Below are 10,148 nucleotides of genomic sequence, written 5' to 3'. Positions count from 1 at the left end.
CTGCCATCATGTAACTTTTCTTTTAACCGGACTATATGTCGTCATTAGTTATTGGTATGCAATAGCGTGAAAAGTTGTATTTTTATGTGGTATCAAATTTGGACATGAGATTTCTTTTCTGTGTCCCTTTTTGTCAGATGCACAACGGAAAGGAGTTTCTTCTCACAGATACCGTTGGTTTTATCCAAAAGTTACCAACCACCCTGGTAAGGTCCTAATGGCTAAAACTCAACTAGAAGATTAAACGAACATGTTCTTCATGTGCTTTGTTAATACTCCCATGAGTGTCTCATAGAATTGTAGAAGGCTTGTGTTAATGCGGTGTGTAACTTAGCTGAAAAGTGTCTTGCAGGTTGCTGCTTTCAGAGCAACACTCGAAGAAATATCAGAGTCAAGCCTTTTGGTGCATGTTGTTGACATCAGGTTTGGTATCTTCAAACCCTGGTTAAATTGGATCAATCAGATTTCATGTTTTCACCTCCTGCTGATAACATGCTTGAAATATGTTTAGCCACCCACTGGCACAGCAACAAATAGAAGCTGTGGAAAAGGTTATGTCTGAACTCGATGTTGTATCAATCCCAAAACTGGTTGTGTGGAATAAGGTAATGTATAGTTTTAAAGACGGATATGATTGTAGTTCCATTCAATCTCGTGCTGTATATGAAACATAACGTAGGAACAATGTTATAATACTCTCTATTCCTTGCTTTAGGTTGATAGAGTGGATGATCCTCAAAAGGTCAAGCTGGAAGCAGAGAAAAGTGGGGATACTATTTGTATATCTGCTCTGACTGGAGAAGGACTTGACAACTTCTGCAATGCTGTTCATGAGAAGCTTAAGGTTGGCATTTCATCAATATGTATTGATTTTTTGGGGTTCATGGTTGTGGCACATTAGAAATTTAGTTCTTGAAACTTTGTATCAGGATTCAATGGTTTGGGTTGAAGCCCTTTTGCCATTTGATAAAGGGGACCTTCTAAGCACCATACACAAGGTTGGAATGGTGAAAGAAACTGTGAGTAATGACCGACCATCTTACTTGGTTTCCTTTATTTGTTCAGATAACTCATTTGAATCTCATGTCTTGTGTTTGTTTCGTATATAGGAATATACTGAGAATGGGACGCTTATCAGGGCACACGTTCCGCTTCGTTTTGCACAGCTGCTTAAACCTATGAGACACTTGGTCAAAGATGCTTCCATAAGGCAAAAAGGGTGAACCAGAATCATAGCAAGAACCTAAGGCCTGTCTTTTACTCAGAAACGTAGGCCACATGTTTGGCCAAAACACCCGAAAGCAAAAGGAGTTCAAACAACCTCCTGAACATACACACCACAATGAATGACAGTAAGGAATATTCGTAGATAAAAAGGAATGCAGCTAGACACAAGCAAGCTAAGCTTGAACCCCCTACTTGACATCGTGTGAACTGGCACTGCAGATGTTATTTCATCAGTGATAACCCTTTTTGTACATAGAGCATCCGGTTTGGAAACACGGGGTGTATAAATATTTCACTTAACCAAAACTAGCGCCTGGTTCGAATACCAATCCTAACATATTAAAACTTCCAAATTTCTCATCTGATTGCATAAATAAAATAAATATTGATATGAGACCGTGCTACATGAATAGCATGACATAGACTTTACAACCACCGCACCTTTAGTGCGTTGATCATCAACTACCTAATGTTGCCAAGTACCAATGAAGTGGGTAAAAAACTCAATGATTGGAATTCCAATTATCCATTGTTTAATCCACTTAAACCATTGTTAAGAATTAGATGAGCAAGGAAGCTCTTAATTGTACAGACCAAATACTATTTTAGTTGGGTTCTCCGTACAAAAATGGAAAAAAATGTTCATTCTACTTTGCACGCCTACTAGATCACCCACCAACTCTGCAGGAAAGAAGCTTTCACCATATCCAGATTTCCAAATGATGATCCAAGGAAGCATGTGCAGCTCATACCAATCGGAAATGACACCTGCAATGGAAGAAAATCATATGGGAAGATGTTAACAATATATCAGTTCATACGGAGATTAGTTTTTTCCATCTTTGTGAATAGATCAACTAACGAAATGTATTAGCATTAAGCAGTATCAGTATGTACCCCAATAGACCTCTGCCTTGCCATATCCTTGGTGTGACAGATAAACCAACTTTTGCACCTTGCCTCAATACTTGAACAGAAACTGCTTGTCCCTGGTTAGACTGAGCTTCAGCAGCAAGCCTTTGCAACACGTTGTCATTACCCTCCACGTTGCCAAATTTCACAAGCTGATCTCCAAGCTGTAATCCATCCTCTGCTGCTGGAGATGACTCGGTTATCTCATCAACCATGGCAAAAGGAATACTAGTAACCACATCCACATACATGGGACGGGAAGCAACACTGAAGCCAGATGTCTGCATGGAGGCAGATAAGGAAGTCACTGCGGCTGACAAGCTTGTTTCTTCTGAACCTGCATCATTTCCTACTCGTAAGCTTTGTACCAACGTCATGAATATGGTATTAAACTATAAATGAACCTCTAACAGTCATAGCCAAAGGACCAGAACAGAAAAGATGATGAAGGAAACCAAAGATTTCAAGCTGAAGTTTAGAGCTTCCTGTGAAGTCAAACCTGAATCTTTGGTTGATGAAGCTCTAGCTGTAGGCCTCACTGAATGAAGAATTTGAATGTTCACGTTTATCTTTTCCGTTATCTCACTGTGCTCACTCTTTATCTCTGTGTGGGTGCAAAAACTATATCAGAGAAACTCAAAGCGGAAGGAGCAGTGCGAAACTTAACAATTGGTTCACTGTAGAAGCTACACATCCACTCTACGGCAAGTTCTAATTATACAAAATCAATCTTGATTCCTTCCATTCTCATTCACAAAACTATGCAAAAAAGCCTCAAGCCAAGACAAAAGCCAAACAATATATGCTAAGTACGATTTTGCTATGTTTCCTAAGAATTCTTTAAGTTCAGCCCTGCCTTGGAATCGTAATCTCGCCCTAACTATGGACTAATTCAAGACAAGACAAAAACAGAAAAGAGAAATCACCAGCAAGACGACGACGGTCAGCTCTCACCATCGGAATGTCAATATCTTCCCGCGGGAATCCCTATCATAAACAAACGGAATCAAAGGATCAAAACAACAAGATGTCTCAGTTAAGACTACAGAAGAAGAGTGTGAGACAGATACAGTACCTCAGAGTCGATGAGATTGCCGGAGAGACCAGGACCGCCGGGATTGCAAAGACGTTGGACAATAGAGCTCATCTCCGTCTCCATGGCTGCTCTCTTGTCCATTAGAGCCATCGTCTCCGCTTTCAGATTCGCGCCAACCATCTTCTCTTCTCTTCTCCTCTCGCGTCTTCTTCTTCAAGTCCGATCGATCTTTCACTGAAACCGTAGTCTCTTCTCCAAGTCCGATCGATCTTGGAACGGAGCATGTCGCCGTGATTGTCTTTTGGGCTTTAACTACGAAAAGCCCAATAGGCCCATTATTTAAGCGGCGTAAGATCCTAGCTTGTCTATTTATATCATCCAACGGCTATATATATGCCAGCTTTGTTTCTTCTACACTTTTCATATATACTACAGAGTTACAAGACAGTACAAGAAGCTCTAAAGCCATACAATATTTTCTTTACAACAATGGTATTGTGGTTCGTATAGTATAGATTACAAATAAGCATGTTACAAGCGGCTCAATCATCAGTGAAATCAGGCTCAGGAGGAAACAACTAGTTAGCATGGGTCAACCAAACAATTTTTGCATGGATAATTTCGGTCTAATCCTATGGAATTGTCACTATTTTGATGTCTTTTTAAAAAAAAAGGTTGATACAATGGTAATATTGACATTGACGTCCACGGTGGAGCATGTCAAGATTTTCGAAGGAATAAACTTATATTTTTCCACCATACACTAACACTATATGGTTTGAATCTTAAATATATCTTCTTCTATAGCTAAACACAAACATTGCAAGCACTTTAACTTATGCCATCCACAAAAATAATGTGTGGATTTTTTTTTTTCGTAATTTTTCAAAAGAATAAGGATTGTAAATAACATGAAACTATAGAACACTGTTGACTTTAATCTATTTGTGTTATAAAATTGTGCTTAGTTATGCTGAATCGTAGCTGTTTCCAAAGCAACTTGCTTTGGATATTCTATAACATAGCCTTTAAAAACAGGTAAGCATCGAGTCTTTAAACTCTCCTAAAAACCCGTTGACCCATGCTAACTTTAGTTACGAGTTTTTTCTTCTCTTTACGCGTAAATGTTTATATAAAGCTTCGATCGTAATCAATTAGTACGTAGTCACAACAATGGGGTCTGAAGATGGAATCTTGACGAGAAGAAACGAAACAGACGAGAACGTCGCCTTGATCTTTGGCGTCACCGGACTCATCTCAGAGATCAGTTCATTGACGAAGATGTACAATTTCATCTCATGTGTTCTGCTTAACGCTTCTGAGACTAAACAGAGATTGTCTCCATTACAAGACATCGTGACTCACGTGTTCTGGTGAGTATCCATTGGATCAGGAGCTAGCGACAAGTGCTGCCTTCAGAACAAGATGATGCTTACAAACGCTTTGGACGCTATTGTACCAAACGCTACGAGGTTAAAGCATTTCTCGCTACAGACGGGGATGAAGCATTACGTGTCTCTTGTCGGAGAAGGTTCGAGTTTGTGTTATTACATTACAGCGAGGGGTGGTGTACGAGGAAGAGTTCTTCTGGGAGAAATTTTTACTATGCTTTGGATGGTTTGTTGAAGGAGAAGATCACTGGTAATTCGGTTGTTTGGTCGGTTCATAGACCCGGTTTACTAATATGGGAAGCTCTACAATTTCATGGGAAGTCTTTGTGTTTTTGGTGCCATGTGTAAGTATTTGAATCTTCCTTTTGTGTTTGGAGGGACAAGAGAATGTTGGGAGGAGAGAGTTACATTGATGGGTCTGATTCGAACTTAGTCGCGGAACGAGTGGGGGGAGTGCGAGCGAAAGGTGAAGCCTTTAACGCCATTCATGGGGTAGGTTTCACTTGGAAGCTAGGAGATTTGGCCTGATATCGGGAAGAAACTTGGAGTGCAAGTTAATGAAACGACGATGTTTGATGAAGGTTTCTCGTTTTGATAAAGATATGGGTAAGAGAAAAGCATGTGTGGGGTGAGATTGTGGCGAAGGAGAAGCTTGTCCGGACAGAGATTGATGAGTTGGCGAATAGGGTTTTCATGGATTTGCTGTTTAGATTTCCGTCTAAGCTTTTAGGGAAGAGAGAGAAGGTGGAAAAGTTTGGGTTGAAGAGGAGATATAGAACCCTAGATTCAATTTTGTATTGGATTGATGTGATGAGAGATGAAAAACCTCATCCCAATGTAACACATGCGCTATGGTTGCGACTGCTAGGTTTGATTGGCAATGTAAATCACAGTATGTGTTTAATCACTATTGCCCCCTCCCGGCCTCCCCTACCATTTTCTTTGCTTGGGCAACAATGTATATCACTAACAGAACGAGTTTTTGATGAGTGATGAGTTTTACACAAAACCTTTTGCGCTTAGATCATTAAACCAAAAAACATGATTAGGTGAAATAGATTGTTGTAATGCAATAGCTTAGTTAAAATCAAAATTACATTCAGATTTTGAAGACGCGCCCAAGAAACTGTGATGCATTGACATATATAATAGGATGAAGTAGTGGCAGGCCATACTTGAAACAACAAGATGATACAGATGAGTTTTAGCTGTCAAGATGACGTAAGAGTAAAGACTTTTCATCCCCTGGTTCCACTCATTAAAATCGCCGGCCAAAGGCAAAACAGGGCATGCTACTAAAACAGAATATGTACAAAAGAGAACCTACCAAAACAAAACAGAGTACAAGTTAGTTATACATAAAACACTTCTTTCTTCATCTTAAGTTGTTGTCTTCCGAGTAGACTTGTCCATTGCTTGCATCAATGAAATCTATTCGGTGAAGAGCAGTCCCGTTGAAGTTTTCACTTATGTAACGACCAATCACAATGAGCGACTCCGAGATATCCGACGGATAAAAAATGCTGTATAAAATGGGAATTGATGTTAAAAGAAACAAGAGAGAGAAGTACGGTTGTCCTGACAGGTTGTGCCTGATGATGGAGAGAAGTACGCAGAGTTGACTACTCGTTTGTGTGCAAGATCATTCAGAGAAGCTTTAGGTTGTAGTTTACGCATATCCCAGATTCGTGCCTGAAACCATAACAAAGCAAATCTAGTGAACAAGTTCTGACAGACATCAGATAATCATGCTCTTGGTTCTCTTTGATAAGACTTACAAAATGACCGTTCCCACAACTGAGAAGGAGCTCAGGCAGGACAGGGGTTGCAGTCGAGGCCAACAACTTTGCTTCCTTGCTTGTGTATCACAATTGGCTCACCCGTACTGTGATTGGTACGATGGTCGATCCTTTATCACAAGAAGATAAATCTGACGTTCATTTAAACAATAACAAAGAGGCTAGTCTACAAACATGTAACACGTCTGCTGTGGTATCGAATAACTGCACAATGAACTTGATCTGGTATCACATATCACAGTAACCACTCTATGAGGACATGACATTTTAGTGTGGCCTTCTTGTGCAGCAAAAAGCAAAAACATTTTGAGTAAATTAACATTTTCTCCAATCGCCATCATACACATATATATATAAGCAAGAATCGGTAAGAATTAGCGGAGGATTTGTTACATAGGAAGCAAGGTTTCATAGGACAATCGACATACGTTGCTCCTTTAAATCCAGCTTCATGACCAGGCTGCTTACAAACCTATATAAAATCCACCATGGAACAAAACAACAGATATAAAACAATCAAAGCCAAACAATAAAAATCCTCTCTCTCTGCATCAAAGTTAAGAACTTTAACTAACAATGTGGTGAATTTAACTAAAAATCCTCTGTCTCTACTCCAATGTGTTTGAAATCAAAAGCAAAAATTTAAAGTCATCATCTTTGATTCGGTAAAGCCTACACAGAATTAGAAACATCACACTTTAAAACCATAGACTCAAAAAATGAAAGCAGTTGAAAGGTCGCATAAGAATAGCTAGGGTTTTTCGGAACTTTGCAAACTTTTTGGATAAGCTTAACTTGTAATGGGTGCTTTCCCTTTGGCTTTGTTCTTCTCCAATTCAATTTTCCCTCCATTTTGAACCGTGTAAGAGCTTCTTGTGAAGTCATGTAAGAGAGTGAGTACTAGCTAGGAACAAGAGGAAAATCACATGGCAAGATCCTGTTGCAGCTCTTAGAGTCTAAACTGTTCTCCTTCAAGTATCTATCTATCTTGTAACATAGCTTTGCATCAATTTTTTTAGTCTAATCTAGTACTAATGACTTGAGAGTTGAAAGTCATAACATATCCAATTTGTGACTTGAAAGTTGAAAAGATGAAAAAACCTTATCCCTTCTTCATTCTTGAGGTGTCTTATTACAAAAGTGACATTTGTAAAATCGGCATTTGTCAGTAAACGAAATCTATGGAAGCGATCCAAAAGTGAAGGAACAAAATTTAACGGTCAGATGTAATGACACGTGTCTAAAGAGACACGTTTCGTGTAAAGTCACTACATAAATAAAGAATTGATCTTTTGAGTTCGAGTCTGAGACGGAAGCAAGTAAGAAACTTTACTGGAGGAAGACAGGTCTGATTGGCTCCAGAGATACTTGAAGGAATGAGAGAATACACGCACGCACCAATCAAACTGTTTTGTTTCTTTTTGGGTTCGATGACGTGTGACGACGATGCAGCGTGCGTGGGTGAAAAAACTAAAGCGGGTTTGTGAACGGTTCAATTGAATTTTAACGCTGATAAAACAATTAAACTCCCAGTTCAATTCACCATTATACCCCTCAAGATCTATACGTTTACTATTTATTTCGCTGATAACCTAAGGTTAATTTCGGGTATTTTAATAAAGTACCGTTGCCCCCTTTATGACCGTTATTAATGAGAAAAAGAACAAAAAAAAACAATAATAAAAAAAAAACACAGCTATCGATTCAAGATTTAACATTTCTCTCCTCCTTCCGTAAGAGTCAAGCAAATTTCAAGATTCAAGATTTATTTTCAAATAGATTTCTTCAAGAGATGACGATGATGGAGGACTTGTCTGGGTGCATTAGGTCACAAATTCTTGGTCGTCTCCCCATTCAAGAAGCCATTCTTGCTTCTCAGATTTCTTCAGCCTGGCGTAATTTGTGGAAAACTTGAACTTCAATTACGGAAACCACGGGAACAATTTTGATTTTAATGCTTTCATTAGAAACTGTCTTCATCAGCACCAAGGGTATATTCACGAATTGAATCTCACCATCAATTCAAGAATTACGTCGGAAGATCTCTCCTCCTACTTTAACCATATACGTCTGCAAAAGCTCAGCATCGAAAGCCCAAGAAGAGGCAACCGCGTGCTCATCCCTGAAGCCGTTTATTTGTGTAAAGATCTCCGCTTTCTGAAATTGAAAGGTAGGATAGCAGTCAAGGTATCTCCCGCAGCTGTTTTAAAGTTGACTAGATCAAGAGTTCATCTATAACCGCGTGCTCATCCCTGAAGCATGAGATCAAGAGTTCCTTCAAATTTGGACTTTTGTAGAGTTCATCTATAGTCGAGTCAAATCTCACGTCGGAGAGCTCTAGGTGGGCAAGGCTAGTCAACTTTAAAACAGCTGCGGGAGATACCTTGACTGCTATCCTACCTTTCAATTTCAGAAAGCGGAGATCTTTACACAAATAAACGGCTTCAGGGATGAGCACGCGGTTGCCTCTTCTTGGGCTTTCGATGCTGAGCTTTTGCAGACGTATATGGTTAAAGTAGGAGGAGAGATCTTCCGACGTAATTCTTGAATTGATGGTGAGATTCAATTCGTGAATATACCCTTGGTGCTGATGAAGACAGTTTCTAATGAAAGCATTAAAATCAAAATTGTTCCCGTGGTTTCCGTAATTGAAGTTCAAGCTTTGACAAGTTTTCCACAGATTACGCCAGGCTGAAGAAATCTGAGAAGCAAGAATGGCTTCTTGAGTGGGGAGACGACCAAGAATTTGTGACCTAATGCACCCAGACAAGTCCTCCATCATCGTCATCTCTTGAAGAAATCTATTTGAAAATAAATTTTGAATCTTGAAACTTGCTTGACTCTTACGGAAGGAGGAGAGAAATGTTAAATCTTGAATCGATAGCTGTGTTTTTTTTTTATTATTGTTTTTTTTTGTTCTTTTTCTCATTAATAACGGTCATAAAGGGGGCAACGGTACTTTATTAAAATACCCGAAATTAACCTTAGGTTATCAGCGAAATAAATAGTAAACGTATAGATCTTGAGGGGTATAATGGTGAATTGAACTGGGAGTTTAATTGTTTTATCAGCGTTAAAATTCAATTGAACCGTTCACAAACCGGCTTTAGTTTTTTCACCCACGCACGCTGCGTCGTCGTCACACGTCAATAAGTTCACAACAATGAAAGGCACTAAGATTTTGTAAAGGCAGCTAATTAAGGTAACCTTTGACTGATAATATCTTATTATATATAGAAGCTCTGTTTGTACCAGGGATTACACAGTTTAAACAAATAAAGATATTGTGGGAAAGAGCAAGCAAGTTCTTTTATTAATCGGGAAAAACGTGAGATCATCACTTAAAACGAGTCGAGATAGAGCTTGTTAGTTCACAAGCGAACTAGCAAGCTTAAAGGGACGAACTGAAAACAAGAATGAATTATACGAAAGACAATAGCAGTTTTCGATGCAAAGTGTTGCTCTGTAGGTATTGTCTGCGGGTCAGGATCCTTTCTCCAATAGATGTCTCGAGCTATTTATAAGCGAATGTAGAGTTAGAGCACTCTAGGGTTTTCTGTGTGAAATCCCGAGATTGTCCTCCGAGGTTGGCCCATTTCCTTCTATCTCTGGTGAGTCTTTGTTGGGCCGAGTTGGCATATGGGGCAAAGCCCATATCCAACAATAGTCCCCCCCTTAGTCCGGCGAGCGAGATATTTCTGCGATCGGCGGGCGTACTTTGAGTCTTAACATATGCCTGCTCGGCGTTAGGCGTTCCAGACTGCTTCAAGAAGATCTAACTTT

General features: G+C 39.4%; 3 protein-coding genes and 1 pseudogene across 3 annotated transcripts; 2 read left to right on the top strand and 2 right to left on the bottom strand.

The window, feature by feature from the left end:
• On the top strand, window positions 72-1,574 carry LOC104726361 (GTPase HflX-like). Its single transcript, XM_010445204.2, has 6 exons — window positions 72-206; window positions 353-423; window positions 512-605; window positions 716-844; window positions 930-1,019; window positions 1,110-1,574. Exons 1-6 carry the CDS (start codon window positions 105-107, stop codon window positions 1,221-1,223), a joined length of 600 nt encoding a protein of 199 aa, XP_010443506.1. The 5' UTR covers window positions 72-104; the 3' UTR covers window positions 1,224-1,574.
• LOC104726360 (26S proteasome non-ATPase regulatory subunit 9-like) lies at window positions 1,714-3,481 on the bottom strand. Its single transcript, XM_010445203.2, has 5 exons — window positions 3,215-3,481; window positions 3,066-3,126; window positions 2,639-2,743; window positions 2,125-2,476; window positions 1,714-1,995 (listed from the first exon to the last, which is right to left on the bottom strand). Exons 1-5 carry the CDS (start codon window positions 3,353-3,355, stop codon window positions 1,974-1,976), a joined length of 681 nt encoding a protein of 226 aa, XP_010443505.1. The 5' UTR covers window positions 3,356-3,481; the 3' UTR covers window positions 1,714-1,973.
• On the top strand, window positions 4,349-5,559 carry LOC104728967 (annotated as a pseudogene).
• On the bottom strand, window positions 8,388-9,153 carry LOC104728966 (FBD-associated F-box protein At1g66310-like). Its single transcript, XM_010447872.1, has 2 exons — window positions 8,749-9,153; window positions 8,388-8,522 (listed from the first exon to the last, which is right to left on the bottom strand). Exons 1-2 carry the CDS (start codon window positions 9,151-9,153, stop codon window positions 8,388-8,390), a joined length of 540 nt encoding a protein of 179 aa, XP_010446174.1.

The sequence above is a fragment of the Camelina sativa genome, chromosome 11 (assembly GCF_000633955.1).
Source record: "Camelina sativa cultivar DH55 chromosome 11, Cs, whole genome shotgun sequence".
NCBI lineage: Eukaryota > Viridiplantae > Streptophyta > Magnoliopsida > Brassicales > Brassicaceae > Camelina > Camelina sativa.
This window is presented reverse-complemented; position numbering and strand designations above follow the sequence as displayed.